The 18,217-nt window shown below is 46.9% G+C and overlaps 1 protein-coding gene across 32 annotated transcripts in view; it reads left to right on the top strand.

Moving 5' to 3' along the window:
- The first annotated feature begins 436 nt into the window (after window positions 1–436).
- The window catches only part of TCF7L2 (transcription factor 7 like 2), a 201,800-nt gene continuing 184,019 nt past the window's right edge, over window positions 437–18,217 (top strand). For 8 of the 32 annotated variants that reach the window (XM_061403498.1, XM_061403489.1, XM_061403495.1 and 5 more), the window contains exons 1-4: window positions 438–1,169; window positions 1,459–1,525; window positions 1,765–1,889; window positions 14,427–14,495. In XM_061403498.1, the coding sequence (XP_061259482.1) occupies window positions 981–1,169; window positions 1,459–1,525; window positions 1,765–1,889; window positions 14,427–14,495 (450 nt within the window). In that variant the 5' untranslated portion in view covers window positions 438–980. Of the gene's footprint in view, window positions 1,170–1,458; window positions 1,526–1,764; window positions 1,890–14,426; window positions 14,496–18,217 lie in introns of all 32 variants that reach the window. The other 24 variants (XM_061403501.1, XM_061403503.1, XM_061403505.1 and 21 more) reach the window with 12 other exon arrangements.

Here is an 18,217-nt window from a genome sequence, read left to right on the forward strand (position 1 = left end):
TCCTCCTTTTCTCCTTCCTTAAGACTTATTTCTAATATTTCTAAAGTGCACTTTTTCTGGGCCTCTCCCCATCCCCACCCCCCAAGTGGGCTTTCCTTCCGCCTTCCTCGACTCGGATTCCTGACGCGATCGCCACCCCCCACCCCCCTTCCCCTACTCCGCATTGTCTTTTCTGAAGCTGCCCCCCACCCGGAGCGAGTCCCCGTTCCCTCGCCCAGACTCCCGGGCTCGCACATACTCAGCGCAGGCCTCTCCCCCTGCACACTCCTCCCTGCGTCTCTCCCCCCTCCTCCCCCGCCCCTCTCCTCCTCCTCCTTCTTCCCTCCCTCCTCCCTCTCCCGGCGCCCGAAAGGATCATTGTTAGCCGCCCCCGCCCCGCCCACCCCGGCTGTTTATTTATGCATACGTCACCGGGCCGGGCCCGCCCCCCGGCATCTCATTAAGCGAGTGTGTTCCTCTCGCCCTGTCAATAATCTCCGCTCCCAGACTACTCCGTTCCTCCGGATTTCGATCCCCCTTTTTCTATCTGTCAATCAGCGCCGCCTTTGAACTGAAAAGCTCTCAGTCTAACTTCAACTCACTCAAATCCGAGCGGCACGAGCTCCTCCTGTATCTTCGGCTTCCCCCCCCCCCTTTGCTCTTTATATCTGACTTCTTGTTGTTGTTGGTGTGTTTTTTTTACCCCCCCTTTTTTTATTTATTATTTTTTTGCACATTGATCGGATCCTTGGGAACGAGAGAAAAAAGAAACCCAAACTCACGCGTGCAGAAGATCTCCCCCCCCTTCCCCTCCCCTCCTCCCTCTTTCCCCTCCCCAGGAGAAAAAGACCCCAAAGCAGAAAAAAAGTTCACCTTGGACTCGTCTTTTTCTTGCAATTTTTTTTTGGGGGGGGCAAAACTTTTTTGGGTTTTTTTTTTTTTTTTGGCTTTTCTTCCTACTTCATTTTTCTTCCAAAATTGCTGCTGGTGGGTGAAAAAAAATGCCGCAGCTGAACGGCGGTGGAGGAGATGACCTAGGCGCCAACGACGAACTGATTTCCTTCAAAGACGAGGGCGAGCAGGAGGAGAAGAGCTCCGAAAACTCCTCGGCGGAGAGGGATTTAGCTGATGTCAAATCGTCTCTAGTCAATGAATCAGAAACGAATCAAAACAGCTCCTCCGATTCCGAGGTAGGAAAAGCCCCTCGGGCTGGTGGGGTTCTTAATCTATTTCCTGGGCTTGGCAAACGTTGCTGAGAGGGGAGAAATCGGGGCTGGGGGCGGCGGCGGGGCGCCGCGGGGCCAGGCGAGCGGCGTGTGCTTGTGGGGCCACCATTGCAAAAACTTGTAACCCTGTTTTTTTTCTCTCCCCCTCACCCCAAACCCCCCACCTCGCTGATCCTTTTTCTCCCCCCCTTCTCCCCCCCACCTCTGCGTGGCGTTTGCCCCTCGCCCTCCCCACCTCCACCCCTCCGGGAAGGCGGAAAGACGGCCTCCGCCTCGCTCCGAAAGTTTCCGAGATAAATCCCGGGAAAGTTTGGAAGAAGGTGAGTACGCCCCGCGCGGCCCCGCAGCCGCCCGGAGCTGCCCCCCACCCCGCCGGCCCCCCACTCCGGGGCCCGCCGCCCCGCGCGCCCGGGCCCCGAGCCCCGCTCGGCCCGGCCGTGCGCCGGTCCGGCCCCGGGCGCCCCCGGCCACTTGGGGCACTTTTCTAAAAAGTTTCTCCTCGCTCTCTCCCGCTCCGCGCGGCCGCCGCCGCCGTCCCCTCGCCGCCCCGCCATGTTAGCGGCCAAGAGGCAAGATGGAGGGCTCTTTAAGGGGCCACCGTATCCCGGCTACCCCTTCATCATGATCCCCGACCTGACGAGCCCCTACCTCCCCAACGGATCGCTCTCGCCCACCGCCCGAACTGTAAGTGCCTCCGCGCCCGGCCCCCCGCCCGCAGCCCGCCCGCCTGGCCCCGCATGCGGCCCCTGCCCTGCCCCCTCCCTCCTCCCCCTCCCCTTCCTCCCCCTCCCCCTCCCCGCCTCCTCCCCTCCCCGCCTCCCCTCCCCCGCTCGTGGCCCAGCAGCCCGAAACTCTCCAAACTTTTCTGCCTTTTGTGGACTGGGATGTGTTTGCACTTCGCCATGTTCTTGCTTTCAGTTTGTTGCCTCGTGATGTTGGGGAGACTTTGCTTTCCAAGCAGGGCTCTGCTAGGGTGGTGGTAGGGGGGGGAAAAAATCAGAAGAACTTTTTTCTTTTTTTCCTCCTGCGCTCTGATTGCCCCCGCCCCCTTTGGTGGTGGTGGTTGTTTCTTCACCCTGGGAAGATGACTGTGTGGCTCTTTCTTTTCTCCCTCTCCCTCTCTCTTCCTTCCCTCTTCTGTGGCGTCTTGGGCTTCCCCCGGTTAACCCCTTGGCTGCCGCGGCCGGAGTGACTGGGCTGCGCCCGACGCGCGGTGTTAGAGAGCGGATTGTCCCTCCGGGCGTATGGACTTGAGAACTAGCGGGCGCGCGGAGCCCGGGGCCCTGGAGAAGCGCCTCGGCTTTCTCTCTCGGCCGCTGATTTGTTTAGCTTTCTAGTGTCGATGGCTGGCTTTCAGCCCTCCTCCCCTTTTCCCCTTGGAAGGTCACGCTTCCTAGACGGGTTCCACTGCAACCTTTGGGGGGCTCCGGGCTTCCTTTTCTGGGGGCCACCCCGCAGGGCCGCGAGCGCCCTGGGCGCCGTGGCTTGCTTCGGCGGCGTGGCGCGCTGGCTGCGGGCTCTCCTGGGCCGCGCGGGGTGGAGAGGCCCCTGTGGCCGCGGTTCTTGGGTTGTGTGCAGCCGGGATGGCGTCCTCCGGATGGACTTGATGTATTTCTAGGGAATTTGGTTCTTTGGGGTTATATAGCGAGGTCTGCGTTCGCCAGCTTTAGGCCCTCAGCGGGCCCTAGTGGGGCAGAGACCAGGGTGTGCGGGGGCCCAAGGGTGTAGAGAGGCTGAGGGAGGCCCAGGGCGCCTGTACTTCTAGGGAGTGGGCTGCTGATCGCAGGCCACCCAACTTTGAGGGCCTCAGGGCGGAGCGGGGTGCCAGGCTCTGGGGGGCGCTTCCCTCAGTGTGCGCCCCGAGCCCACCCCTGACATTTGTTAATAGGGCTCACCCCCTTCCCCGACCGACCTCTGCCCCCTGCCCTCGCCCTGAACCCCTTCCCCCCATCCCACCCTGCTCTTAAAAGCGTGGATGCCGAATCTGTAGACGCGATCTCTAAACGTTTGTGCCCGGCTTCTCGATTGATATTTTGCACCTTCTCTGGCTCAGTCCCCCTACCTCTTATTTACACACACACTACTTTTGTCTTTTTCTTTTTCGGTAACTCGAGCTAGCAATTTGAAATAGTGCACCCACTGTTCAGCAACCGTGGATTCGGTGCTAATGGCCGAGGGCTTGCCGGACAGGAGTCGATCCGATCTACAAGTGTTTTTAAGCATTAAAATATTAACTATCAGGTTTGACTTGTTTTTTGGGGCCCCGGCAAAAAAAAAAAAAAGGCAAGGGCATGGTAGACCGGTCATTTTTTACGGCAAGGAAAGAAATAATTATTCCCCCCGCCCTCCCTTGCGCCCAGGCTTCTGCAGGCTTGGGAAGCTGGGAGACCGTTTCAGCTCTACCTCTTCTTACATGGCCAGCGCTTTCTGGAGGCAGGGGCCGATCTGTGGGGTTGCAGCTGGAGGCGAAACACAGTCCAGCTACGTTGTATTTTTCCTGGGAGCTCGTGGGCATCTTGAACCGGAGAGTTTGTGTAATGACCAAGCCGACCAAGCGACATTCCAAAGTAACCCTGAGAATTTCTTCCTCTCCTTCCCTCCCCCCTACGATGGAAGTCTCTCTGATATTATTTTAAAATTCCCTTTGCCATCTGAAAGGCCATCTGAATACTGAGCTTTGATGGGGGGCTTGCTGGCCCTTCTGGGCTCCTTGCAAACTCCTGTCTGTGACCGCTGGCAGGCTTGCCCCACTGTTTCCCGAAACTCCAACAGTTGTGTTGTGCTGTAATTAGGAAACAGGGAAATTGTTAAAGGCAAATAAATGATTTCCCGGTGCGAAAAGGAAAGCTCCCAACCACCCCGTCCCCTCTGTGGACATTGTAGGAATACTCGGCGTCTTGTGATTTTAATTGCGGACATAGCGGGTGGCCTGGTGCTGTGACATCAGATTGAGAAGACATTTCTGAACTCAGGAGGCAGTTTTAATATTTGCGTGTCAAACACCCAACAGACATATTTTGTGTGCACAGGCCCTTCCTCCCTCCTATCTGTTACCTGAGTTAGCTGATGTGCTCCAAAATTAAAGTTATTTATTTAAGCCGGTAAGCAGAGTCATGGAAATGAGGCTGAGAGGCTGTTATATGTCACTCCTGACCGCTTCAATCAGAAGGCCGGCTTGCAATTCCAGATTTGATACAGCTGCCGAAGGAATCTATAGGCAAGATAGCGGTCTTTTCATGCTCATCTGAAATTCTTAGTGCTTCATAGAGTGTGTTTTTTGAGGGCAAGGTGTAAAGACAAATTGGCTCTATTCTTTTCCCGACCCTCCTTGGTGGTGGTGTTTTGGTTTTTTTTTTGCTATATTTTCTGTTACTTATGAGTGTACCTGTAAGCAGTTGCATCCTTTCAAAAGCAAGCTCTTTGGATTCCTGGTTTCTGCTTTTCTATTTAAGAACGTAAAGAATTAAGGAGTATCATTAAATGGGCTTATGATGAATAATACATTATCTCAAGAATAATGCTTTAATTGCTGGAGACGCCATAAAGCTTGATAGTAATAATTTTATTTTAAAATGACAAAGATTTCTACATCATGTTAATTTAGCCTTTGATACAGTAATAGAAACGGCTTTTAAAAAGATTCAAATACAGAAAAGCATTAAGGCGAGAGGTCTGGTTAAGCAGATGGGAGGTGATAGAACTGCAAATATTAGAATTGTGGTAACATTTGTATATACTAAAGATAAGAATACTGTTTCTGTATTAAAGTTGATAGGAAAAACTAGTTTTACATTTCTTTTTCCCTCCTGCCAAATGAGAATATGGAATTTGGTGGCCGAAATTCCAGTTAGGTTTGAAATTCTTATTAAGGACTTGGTTATTAGAGCTTTTGCATCTTCTTTGATCCAAAGTTATTTGCTTTTCAGCTGAAACTGTTTGCTACTAGGTTGAACAAATAAATAAGCAGCATCTTGAATTCATTTTAGAACTTGGAATCCAGCATTTAAAGGACACCAAGAGGGGCCTATTCATTGGGGTTTTATTTAGCTGGGCAGCAACTTCTCTTTCTGCCTGGTGAAAAATGGATGTTTTCTCCTCGCTCAAACAACATAATCCTTTCTAATACAAAAGATTTAGACCTTGGAGTGTGAAGGGTTAATGGTGGTCCTTCCCCGCTGTCCTCCCACCCCCCAGCTTCACCCCTGACTGTTTTGACAACACTTTTCAAAGTGTGACATTCCAAGCCCCTACATAACAATGTAATATTACTGTAATTACACAGGTCATTACATTTTAAATAGAGAACAATAAAATGCTTATCGCCCTGAAAAAGAACAGGTGTTCTTGCCCTTCTTTGGTATTTATGCTAATTGTTTTTCATCTCCTTGAGAAATATTTATGGCAAACATGTTTAGATTTCAATCTCAAGGCAGCAGTATTAATTCCGTGCTAATCTTTCTAGGTTGGGGTTTAATGTCTGCAGTTTGGATTATGGGCTCAACATTCACCCAATAAGTCATATTTTAATGATTATAAATTTAATATGCCAGCGCTTCCACAGTTTGTTGAAATGAAAGCCTTCTGAAAACCCCAGAAACAAAACTATGAGGCATTCGGGAGCCTAGAGTGTTTATCTGGAAGAAGTGTTTTTGGAAACTTGACTGCTGAAGGAAAGTAGCTTTCATTGATGCACCCCTATCTGATTGAGAAAAGATTTGGAGAAAAACAATCCCCCATTCTGGCTGGGAGTTTTCCACCTTGATTTTAATTTTACTGATACGGATTTCATTTAGAGTCCCTGCTGGAAACTGGTCAGCTTTCTGTTTCTTAGCAAGCTGTGAAAAAGTTACAGGAAGGTTTCCGGGGGCTGGCAGATCAAGAATGCTGTTCTGTTAGCAGTTCAGGATAACTGCAGTTCTGCACGCCATTAAAAAAATATTTGCTTTAGAAAACCAGCATTTTAATAGTTGCACCAGAGGCTGTGCTTTTAAAGATTACAGTAGAAGTCTTTCCAGGTTTTGAATGTTTCCTCACATGCCACGAGGTGCCTGTGTGCATACGAAAAGCACCCAGACTTCTTGGTGGAGAAATGTTGGTGCAACTTCTCTTACACAGGCTCAGTGGGTAAACTGGAAGGTATCTAAGAGGATTTTACATTTTGTCAGATGTTTCACAACAGGGGCCCCCGAATCACATTAAAAATGCACTGCAGAGACAGGACAGCTGCAAATTTTTGTGCGGACGCGTGTTTCTGGACCATGACTAAAACTCCGGGGACCTTTTCCCCAGCTGTCTGGAAGTTCTGTGGAAGTTGGTTTATTGGCAGTTAAGTCTGAGACAACCTGGATTTAGCAAAGACTCTCCTACACAGGAAGTAGATGACATTATATTGGGGGAAGGGACTTCAGGCAAGGAGTGATTTACTCCTTTTTTGTTTTTTTTTTTAAACCGTGGCGTTGCCAAATAAATAAGCACTTTCCAAGGAAGTAGGTGTAAGCTTTTTAGTCTTGGTGAGTGGAATTAGATAATATCTTTAACCACATTTATAACTGTTTCGAGGTGACACATTTCAGAAGTTTGGAGAAGGAGGGGGGTGAATCAAATTCTTGAGGCTTTTCTTTTTGAAAGGGGTGTGTGATGTGGGTGTCTGAGTTTCTTCTGGGAGTGGATATTGGCAACTGTGTAAGTCAATCTTCAACTCTGACTTATAATTGAGCACATTTGTGAAGGAAATGGTTAATTTTACAACCAAAGGCAAACTCGCACCTCGACAGGTCTGCTGAAAGAAATGTGCCCTAGTCCTTTGCTGGCAAGCACCACCGGGTCATAAATCCACAGGCTTTATTTACAGCCCATAACACTTATGAATGTTAAGATATTTGACGCCACGTTGGCCTTATAATATTCAAGGTCTGCAGACACTGGCAGTAGCTCAAATTTCTCTCACTAATTATAAGCAATGAGATGGGGGGGGGTGGGGACAGCCCATCGCCAAAGCTGCCCTCTCCCCCGCCTCTGACCCCCACCCTTACAATCTGAGCCAACCGAGACAGACACCCCCTCCTCCTCTGGCAGCTGACTTGTACTTTTCCTCCAGGCTATTGTTATACACATTTATAAAGAGCACTTTCAGGAATGGAAATTCAGTGGGGGCTCTGCACGAATGTTTTTCAAAAGCAAAGTTGCTTTAGGTGTTTGCATCTTTTTTCCTTTTCTTCTGGTTTATCCCTTTTTCCTTTCTTTCTTGACTTTTTTTTTTTTTTTTTGGAGACCTTGTTTTCTATATTGTGCTTATTTCCCAGAATACTTAAAGAAACCTAATATGGGAGGCTGCCCTTCAATTTACATGATGTTTCACTGAGCTGGAAGGGAAAACGAACGCATTGCATAGTGCGCTAGCTAACGTGAGGGTTAAAAGAAAAGTGACGTGGAGTGAGGAGAATTGATTAAAAGAATTAATAGATGAGGAAAAAAAAGCCAAGTTTGCTTTGGGAATGGGAAGGCCATTCATTTGGGAAATGTGCAGTGGTGTCTTGGTGGAGGACATAGAAATGTAACAGAGAAGGCAGAATAAATGCTTGGCTAAGAAAGGTTAGAAAGGCATAAAAAGATGCGGCAGAGATTTGGGCTGGACAAAAATGGCTTCATTGAAATTAGGAGTTAGAAGTTTCTGATGAGAGGTGAAAATACCATGACTGGGGGCTGGGGTGGGGGATGGTATTAACAACCATATTGATTTGCTCAGTAAAAACTGGTTCCAATCTAGTTTTCACCCAAAGAGCTCTGTGCAGCAGATAATAATTTCATGTGAGTTACCGTGCAAGAGTCTGGGGAAGGGGCATCTGTGGTGAAGACCCCCGATGTGAGAGAGATGGCCAGTTACCCTGTGGATTGTAATTTATTCTTAAAAAAGGAGTGGGCTGTCCTGGTGTTTGTGTGACCACATGGCAAAGGGGGAGTGGGATTCCGAGGTGTGTGGGAAACTGTGGCAAAGAGGGGCGGGGCTGATGGCTGTGTCATTTCTGGCCGGGTCCTTCGCTCCATCCAACCCAAACTTAAAGACCGAGGCTGAACGGTTTTATTTTCTAATCAATGGAATGCAGAAACTTACTAGCCCTCTGGGACAGATAGGAATCCCTTAACAGCTCATTACAAAGATGGGGCTGTGGGATCTTTGAACGGGTTATCAGCCCTGGTGTTCTTCGGTTTTCCTAGGATAGGCTGTTTTCTTCCTTAGGCATATCTGATTTGGGGCTGGTAATTTGGTCTCTTATATTTTATCCTTTTTTTTTTTTTGGTCATGAAGTAGCCCCACAACAACTCCTTCTGCAGGGAAAAGGGATGGCTGTTAATGGGATCAGCTCTGAAGGAGTTAAAATGGCTTGCTAAAGTTTGGCATCATGAAAATAAATTTGAGGCCTGGTAGGCATTAGTAAGGCACAGCACATTTACAGAGCTTAATTAGTACGAACTGTAATTGTTCATGGTCTGCCAGAAGAAGTAATGTTCAGGAAAAGTGGAGTCCTTCTCTTGCAGTCTTTAGTTTGAAACCGATAAATCACTTGCATATTTGTGTAGTGATTCAAATGGAGCTAAGACCTCTCCCATCCCAACATGTGGTAAATTGTAAAGTCAATGAATTGCAGATGTAGGCTACAGTGAGATTCTCTAAGAAAATGCAGAATGAATGGGAAAGAGTGATGCTATAAATATTTACTGAGAAGATAACTAGGTTCTTGCGTGCTGGGCCAATTATGATGTACTAAGTATATTAGCAAAATGCTTAAAAAAATTGAGAGGATTTGTATGGGTCTTTGGGTGGGTTGGTTTATTTGGGAAAGTGAAGTAAAAGGCACTATGTTATTGCCCTGTCAGTTTTATTAAGCCTGAATCACAATGGCATACCCAGGGAAGGACACATGAAACCCACATTAATGCAAATTAATTCGTTGTGAGTTGCAGCACTGTGACTGCTAAGTGGAGTAATGATGGGGCATTATTTTAAGAGTGTTAGTGTAGCAACTTTTAATGAAAAATGCTGTGTTAGGAACATGTCTCAGCACTTTAGCCCACGTGTTTTTATATGCTGGAAATGTGTTTTGGACAAGAGCAGGAAACTTGCTTCACTTTATTCTTCTCTCTCCCAAACAGTTTAAGAACTGTAATTATGGTTTGATGTTTAAAGAAAATCATCTAATTTTCCCTCAAAAAACAAATCCAGAAATGCCCATCACCATAACCAAGTTCAACTGTAACTTTTTGCAGTGACTGCACCACAAAATGGAAAAAAAAAAATGTAGCTCCCCCCACCCCCGCCATAGACCTATAGATATAACTTTCTCAAAGTGATTTTCTCTTTTTTTTTTTTTTCCTTAGAGAATTTTGGTCTCAGGCAGTGTTGCAAGTCAATACTTCTTTCCCTCAATGTGAGTAGGTGGATGTGTATGAAAGCTGTAAAAGTTAATGATCGTTCTCTGACTCATAGCTGATGGTTTCAGGTTGAGGAAAAGAAAAGAAAAAATTAATGAGGGTAAATAGACATTTGATGGAACGTCGAGACAGTAGGAGAGATTGTTCCTGTGTCTAAAGGCGTGTGTTTTGTTGTGGCACAATTTCTGGAGGAAGCCAGGAAGGGAAAAGGGGTTGCCTTTGTTAAGTTGTTGTTTTAGGAGGGTACAGATGTTCTGTGTCTGGATCTTTGCAGGAATGCTTAAGCCTCCATCCCTACCAGTCTGTGCTGGTTTTCCCTTCCCTGTAGGAGTTAGAAGCCCCCTTGGCACTTTTTAAAGGGGTAGGGAGACAGACACCCAGAGGCCTGGTCAGAAGTTTATTTCCCAGTAAATGTAAGAGGCTCCCAACATAGGGCTTGGGGGTGCTGTCACTGTCCTGAAAAATGACTTGTGACCTAAGAAAAGGTCTTAGATATACTTGGGCCCCTATTTTGTCTTTTATGCTAATGACATGTAAATTAAACTTAAAGTGCCTCTTGGTGGTAGCTACAGTGGTGAGGAAGGTGAACCAAGAATTCCCCCAAACCAGAACCTTTTAGGAAATGAATCTGGATTTCTTCTTTTTTTTTTTTAATAGAAAGCTAGGTGATTCATAAAAATGGAAATAAAGCAAATGCTCCCCCTCTTCTCAGTTTAGTGGAGTGAGTAGGCATACGAAATTAATCTTCATCCTACAGGAAGTTCACTTAAGTGTTGGAAAACCCAATGGAAGGTTTCAAGTTTTTTGAGTTGCCTTTGAGGATGAGATCTCTGTGGCTGAAAAAGCTGCATTGCTTTTCTTCCATCTCTGGGTATCTCTGATGTCTTGTATCGGAAACATCGCATTTAGGGCCAGTACTACCGAGAAGGCAATGGCACCCCACTCCAGTACTCTTGCCTGGAAAATCCCATGGATGGAGGAGCCTGGTGGGCTGCAGTCCATGGGGTCGCTAAGAGTCGGGCACGACTGAGCGACTTCACTTTCCCTTTTCACTTTCATGCACTGGAGAAGGAAATGGCAACCCACTTCAGTGTTCTTGCCTGGAGAATCACAGGGACGCGGGAGCCTGGTGGGCTGCCGTCTATGAGTCGCACAGAGTCGGACACAACTAAAGTGACTTAGCAGCAGCAGTACTTAGAAATGAGACAAGAGAAATCAAGATAGGATTTCTTGATAAGGGAGGTGGTGGATTGTGAAATATTGGGTTTTGCTTTGCTGGAGACTGTGTGCCAGCCTGCAGAGCACCAGTGCTTCTCCATGGCTCTTTCTCGGGGAGACATGGCTGGGTCATCTGAGAGTGTTACAATGGTGGGTGGGCTTGGCCACTGTGAACAAACACACAGGAAGGGAAGGTGTATTTTGTTGTGAGTTTCGCAGGAAGGCGCAACATGAGAAGTACCTTGGAGTTCTCCTTTCGTGTTGCTTGAGGAGGTGGCTGGGATCGGGGCTGGGGGTGGTGGGTAGGCACCACTTTAGGGCATGTTGCAGGCTCAGGACATAAGAGCCGCAGTTGCTGGATGCAGAAGTGATGGACAGTGCTGCACTGCAGGTGACCAGGGCAGGGGCAGTCCCAAGAGTCCAGGCATGCGGGAACCTGGTTCTTAGATAAGCCTTAATTCGCCATTTAAGATCTCTCAGCCTCCCCATATCTTCCCCAAACAAACAAAAGCACAGAGGGCCAACCTTCTCTTGTTCTTTCTTCTAGCTTTATACGGAGATATAAATAAATTATTGTTCCCTCTTAGAATGCCAAGTTTTTACTGGGTCCTTGTATTTTATCTTCGTCTTAAAAAGCTACACTATAATGAACAAGGCATCCCTGTGTTTTACAGGGAGGGAAAAAGCTGTTTAAAGAGTGTGTTTTAGAAGAGAGTATTTGGGAAAAGAGGGGGTGGAAATGCAATGGAGAAATGAGAAAATTTTAAGTCTTCGTTGCTGTTGCTGGGGCAAGTTTAGCTCAGGATCTCTCCAACACAGTCGGTTCTGGTTAGGAGTGAAGATCTGATTGGAGCGTGTGCTACATGGATTTAGGAGCTGGTCACATTATTCGGTGTGCCTGGACACCTGAGGAGTGAAGTTACATTGCTTGGGAATGTTAGATTGGTGTGTGTGAAGGTGAAATTAGCTTTGTCCTGCCAGATTCTTAGGGCTTTCCTGGTGACTCAGTGGTAAAGAATCTGCCTGCAAGTGCAGGAGACCTGGGTTCGATCCCTGGGTTGGGAAGATCCCCTGGAGGAGGAAATGGCAACCTGCTCCAATATTCTTGCCTGGAGAATCGCATGGATAGGGGAGCCTGGCAGGCTACAGTCTGTGGGGTCCTCAAAGAGTTGGATACAACTCAGCGGCTGAACAACAACAGTCAGATTCTTAAGGATCTTGCAGCTGCATTTTTACTGTCTTAATTGTGTTAGTAGCTTTCTGTTTGGAGTTGTGTTGTTTGGGTTGGTGTTGAACACAAGGATTAAGTATGGAACCGGACAAGTGAAAATTGAATTTGGATTAGCCACAGTTTCACTAATTTGTTCAGAAGGCCATGATCGTATGAAATTTTGTTTCCACGATGTCTACTTAGTTATCAGGTGTCCATTCAGTTTTAATTGATGATAGAAGATTTCTGTGGTTACCCTGAGTGCAAGATCGCCTTAGGGCTCCGCAGGGTTTGTGGGAAGAAAAGCCTGGACAAGTTTCCTTTAAGCTCTGCATCAGGCAGTTGGAAAAGGGAAGAATAAAACTGGCTGAAAAGGGGGACGAGCTTTCAGTGTTGCCTTCTCTCCTGAGCGGGAGAGTCCCCCGCTCCGCTTGACCAGAGCTGCTCTCAGCCAAGAATTCCAAACTCGCAGAGGAACCTGTCCCGCGCACAAAAGTTGTTTTAACACGAGGCAGAATTGTCACAGTAATTAGTCCGATCTCCGCTTACTGACTGGCAGTTTTCACAGAAAGGATGGGGTGGGGGGGGGGGCTGAGGGGGCAAGTTCATCTGTCTTCTGCAGGGACTCACTTTGGATGAACAGCTCCTGAGTGTGTGTGTTGGGGGGCGGGGGGCGGGGCAGCTCTCTGCATGGGAGGGGCTTATCTCAGTGGCTCAGCCTTTATCTTTTGTTGTTTTGGGGAGTGTGATTCATTACTCTGCATTGACAGGTAAAGGAATATGTATATGTGTGTGTGTGTGTATATATATATTCCCCCCCACCTCTATTGTGCTCCCTTTTAACTTTGATTACTACTACTTTTGAGACCAGGCAGACTCCTAATACATCTATGCAAGCAGTGTTTTTTTATTTGTTCATTTGGAAAAGACATAATGGTCTCAGAACCCATTGTATCCCCAACTGGGAACAGTGCTGCCTTATCCCATGAGCAGTATGGATTTAGGCTATTTTAAAAATTTCATTACTGCTGGGTTGTGTTTAGTTTGATTTGGTTCAGAAGTTCTTATGTGAATTTCCACCCCCCGCCCCAAATAAAAACATATATGAAATAAATACTTTTTCTTACAGGGAGCAAGATATGAAATAATGGGGTCTAAAACTCACTTAGGCTAGGTCATGCTTTGCTTTACGGGAAGGTTCGGGTAATAGTGACAGTACAGTGGTGGTAATAGCGGTAGTTTGCTCTAGTAATACAGTTCTGTGTTTGGAAATGCAGCCGATCTGCCTATTGCTGTGAGGGGGATGGACAGCAATTTCATGACACCGTGTGATTCCTCATCATTTGTTCGTTTATGGTCAATTAAAATACATCTTCAGATATTGTTGAGACCTTTTGGTGATTATTGTGTTGTTTATAAAATCAGTCAGCAAATGGTGTTTGTTTTCCCAATTGGTAGGAGCCCAAGATTAACAAGTATTATTGGGGAAAAGAAAAATTTGGAGAGCCATCTTGGTATTCCTTTTTATTTAGGGCTACCCACTTCTTTGTTGGGGGGTCTATAGGTCTTCAAGGGGAAAGGCCCAGGAGAGACTTTAGCCTTCTGCTGTGGGGGGGGGTGTCTGGGTGAACCCGGGGCATACCTTCACCCTTGGGCCCCTGAATAGGTGGTCTTCAGAATTTTCAGTGGCTCTTGGGCACTGGTTGGCTCCCTCTTTGGGGAAGTGTGGATTCCTAGAGTGCGTGCGGGTTGCAAGAGCTGTCCTGAGCTGTCCTGGGACTGATAGCTTAGTCATTGTGAAAGAATGTATAAGGCATCGGGTGGCCCCTGAATTCTCTGCCTGCCACATTTGTTTTCCCCAAAATAGAATTGTGTTTGAGGGTGAGAGCCCAGTTACTCGAACTCTGGCGGGGGGAGTACTTGGGGGGGGCTTGTACCTTTGCAGTCTTGTGGCTTCTCACATCCTCTCTCTCCCAGTCTTTCCCTCTCGCCTACGTGTCGCAATTCTGATGATTTTTGCAGCACACAGTTAATTTTTCTGCAGCATCTTGCTCAGCACACTGGCTTCCTTTATGTCTTAATGGGCGTCCGTCTTTCCTTTTCATGTCATTGATCCTCACTCCTGGCCCCCTCCACCTCCCTCCCTTTTGCTTATTGAATAGGTGCTTTTTTTTTTTTAAAAAAACCTTAGATTATTATGAGCATCTTATTTATAGCAACAAATAAAAATACACAGGTCTTGATTGAATGCCAAGGCTGCAGTTCAATCTAGGAAGGTTTGTCTGCTATTCATAAACTGCTTAAGATGTTTTCTTGTAGTTTGTGACATAAGCAGAACGCTTTGATTTGGTTTCTTTCTACAGCTCCATTTTCAGTCCGGGAGCACACATTACTCTGCGTACAAAACGATTGAACACCAGATTGCAATTCAGGTAGGACATGCAAGAGATCCTGAAGTTTGATTTGTTAATATGTAGGTCTCTTGTGTCTTTTATCCTCCACCCTTTCCCCAACCGAGGTGATGATAATGATGGTGGTGATGATGATGATGGTGGGGATGATGATGATGATGGTGGTGGTGGTGGTGGTTGATTCTTTGGGGGAGGTGGGAAGCAAAGAAGAAACAAGGGCAGAAGAAAAGCTGCTACAATGATTTAAAGATAGAGAAAGCAGGAGAAACGTATGTTTTTTTGTCAAGAGCATCTTGATCAGGCATGATGGGCACACGGACGCCAGTTGGCTACTGTTTTTTGCTTCAGGAGGGGTCTTAAATTGGGAGTCAAATGAGGTGACAGAGTGTGAATGGGAAGAATTAAGGGGGATGAGATGGGAGAAGAGGCTGTGTGACAGCCAGAGAGTTGTTTCCGGTGGATCAAAATTATGTTAAGTGGCACTAAGAATATCACTTTTGACCTGATTGTTCTGAAATGTTGATTTCTCTCACACTTGTTGATATATGACACTGGAAGTGCTGGGAGGGAAAGGCAACGGAGCTTCTGCTGAGTGTCCTGTTTCCTGCTCACGTAGTACTTCCATTCTCTTAAATCCAAAGGCTAAACAAATCATGGACTAATATAGACTCAGAGCTGAACTGATGCCAACAGAGTGCAGTAGTGGAGGGAGACCAGACTAATACGATTTTCGTCTGTCTGCCTGGCCCTGGCCAGGATGGATGGACCTCATGGTGTAACTGATGGTGCCGAAACTTCTTGAGTCCTTCTGCTTCTGGGTTAACCCTTAGAGGGGAGGTGTTTGAAACTCGTGGGAGTGTTCAAGTCTGGCTTTGGGGTCCTCTCTCCTTGGAAGTTGGCGTCGCTCGGTGATAGCATTTCCATTCTTCCCTTGCGTGTGCAGATAGATAACTTGTGTGTGCGTATGTGGTCCACAGCCACATTGCATCTTTGTAGCTGTGCTTTTCAAATTCAAATCTATAACTGCCTGGAGAAGACTTTCCAGTAGCCCTTTGCCCCAGGTCAATTGTGAATTATTCTGTCAGTGAAAAGTAGGACTCGGCAGACATGGTTATTCGGTTGGGGCCCTAATATTTTGTACTCATTTCAAGGTGACAGTAACTTATTTTAAAAATATTTTGATTCCTTCTGCAGTTGTGCTGCTGATCCATGTGTGTATTTTAGGGGAAAGTGCAGCTCTTTGATAGTGTCCCTCCACCCCTAGAGGTTTCCAAGGCTGCTGTTCTTGCTGGTCCTCTCCCTGGGGGACCCTTCTTCCTTTTGATGAACAGCACAGTAAATTTTGCTCCCGGAAAAGGGTACAGGCTCAGGGCTTGGATGGAGAACAAACCCAAACCCTAACCCATGGTAAATGGATGAGGAACAGTGTCCTGAGGCCCACGACTTCTCAGTAGAGTGCTGGGAAGTCCTACTGCCCGGGGTGTGGGAATTGTCGAGGTTGAATAGCATCATGGCCCTTATCTTGGTGTGGAAAGGCTGGCTGGGGCCATGTCACTGGGAGACCAGCCGAGACCAGAGCAGCTGTTGTGTCTTTACACCCGTTGCTGAAGCGTCCCTTGTTAGACCGGGCAGTTCATCTTTCTCCAAACCACCTGGCACGGTGCGGGCCATGTGAAGCGCGTTCTCAGGAGGAAAATGGAGTAAATTACAGAGCTCATTGTTTGGAGGACTGAAACCATTACTATTCCTCCATGAACAGGTAGTATTGTTCTTCCCTGCTTCTGTTTGCCGGGGCCTGATGCCCATGTGGGCAAACAGAGACACATTTTATGAGAGACCCAGCACCGCCATGCCTTTGAGTATTCATTCTCCCCCAGTCTCTGCTAGACCAGGACAAGGGGAAGCCAAGAGGCATCTAGCTGTGATTGTAGTTTGATCATCAAAGGATAAATGGCAAACCAAAACAAAAGAAGCAAAGGGAAAGAAAGAGGAAACCTCAGACACAATAAAATTGTCCCCCAGGCATATGACAGCCAAGTAGCCACATTGCAGTGGAACGAGAGGATGGCCCTCCTTTGGTGCAGAGCGGAGCGGATGTCTTCCCTATCCCCCATTCTCCACTAAGGCTTACATGCGACGTGCTTGTCGGGGCAGAATTTTCTTCTCGGGAAATATAAGACTGTTTAGCCTTAATACATGCTGTATTTCAATCTGAGCTGAGCTGGTTGCTCTCCTAAGCTATACCCTAAAATAACCTCGAGTAGTATGACACCATGTATCACATGAGATTCCCACTCCTTTCCCTTCCCGTCCCTCCTGTAATCTCAGGACTTGGCCAAGTGCAGCGTTTATATGAATGGTTTCTGAGTGATTCTGTGCAATGGACATGAATTTGAGCAAACTCCAGGAGATAGTGGAGGACAGAGGAGCCTGGCACGCCGCAGTCCGTGGGGTCGCAAAGAGTCGGACGTGACTTAGTGACCAAACAACAACTGAGTGATTCTATAAAGGCGTCGTATTCTATGAGATTTGGACACAATATCAATTGATGTGTTGGAAGCTTCCCCACTCTTGAGAATCTCCTAGCTCTTCTCAGTTTTGAAAAGACAAGAGCGGCACAGAAGCCGTATTCATCCTAAATGGTTAACACAAATATAATTGAAATACAAATTCAAGGGCCTTCAAAAAAAAGACATGGATATTTAATTATATGGACTTGTAGAGAGTTTTATGAAGTATAAATACAGCACAGTATACAATATAAGTACAGCACACTGCACAGAGTTTTAGTGGAGAGGTGGATGAACTTCTTCTTACTTCTGTCATCATGAAACCACCCTCCAGCTCAATAGGTAGAATGGGGTGGAATGCTTTTTCCATAAAGGGCCAGACAGTAAATATTTTAGGCATTGTAGGCCAAACAATCTCTGTGGCAGTGTCTCAACTCTACTATTGTGTGTGAAAGCAGCCAAAAACAATACCTAAGGGAATAAGTGTAGGTGTAGGTGGGTCTCAATAAAGCTTTATTTATAAAAACAGTGGCTGGACTCGACCCATAGGCTGTAGTTTGTTGGGCCCTGCAAAACTGCAGTCTTGCTTATTCAGTTTTCCCCCACTGCTGACAAAACTTCTTGCTATGGATTAGTTTCATCTATCACCATGGATTAGTTTTGCCTGCTTTTTTAGCGTCTTAGAAATGGGATTGTGTAGAATACAGTCTCATGTCTGGCTCTACTCAGCATTATGTGTGTGTTTCATCCCTGTTATTTCCTGTAGAATAGTTTGCTTTTTTTTTCAATGTCACTTAATATTCCACGATGCATGTGTCCTTTCTGTGCTTTAGGATATTTGGGTTCCTAATGGATATTTGTTCCTGCGTCTTGCTGTTATGAATGTAAGGCCCTAGTTACTTTCTCACCTGCATCTTTTGGAGGACTGTATGTGTTGGGTTCTGTTGTTCAGACTCAGGAGTAGACTGGGAGAGTAATATGTGCTTCGCTTGCATTGCCTTTTTAAGAGAGGCTTGAACTCTGGATTTCAAGTGATGCTATTTGAAATGCGCCAGCATAGTGGTGGTTGGGTATGAGTGATACATAGGAAGGGGAGCAGTAAAAAGATCTAAGTGGGGTCAGAGGCCCGTTTGCCCAAGCTCCAGTGGCCCCAGCTCCTGGGAACTCCTCCCACCGTCTCTGTTAACCCGGAAGAGAAGGTGCAGGCTGAGCGCAGAGGTGGACCCCGGGGTC

This window comes from Bos javanicus, chromosome 26, assembly GCF_032452875.1.
Source record: "Bos javanicus breed banteng chromosome 26, ARS-OSU_banteng_1.0, whole genome shotgun sequence".
Lineage (NCBI taxonomy): Eukaryota > Metazoa > Chordata > Mammalia > Artiodactyla > Bovidae > Bos > Bos javanicus.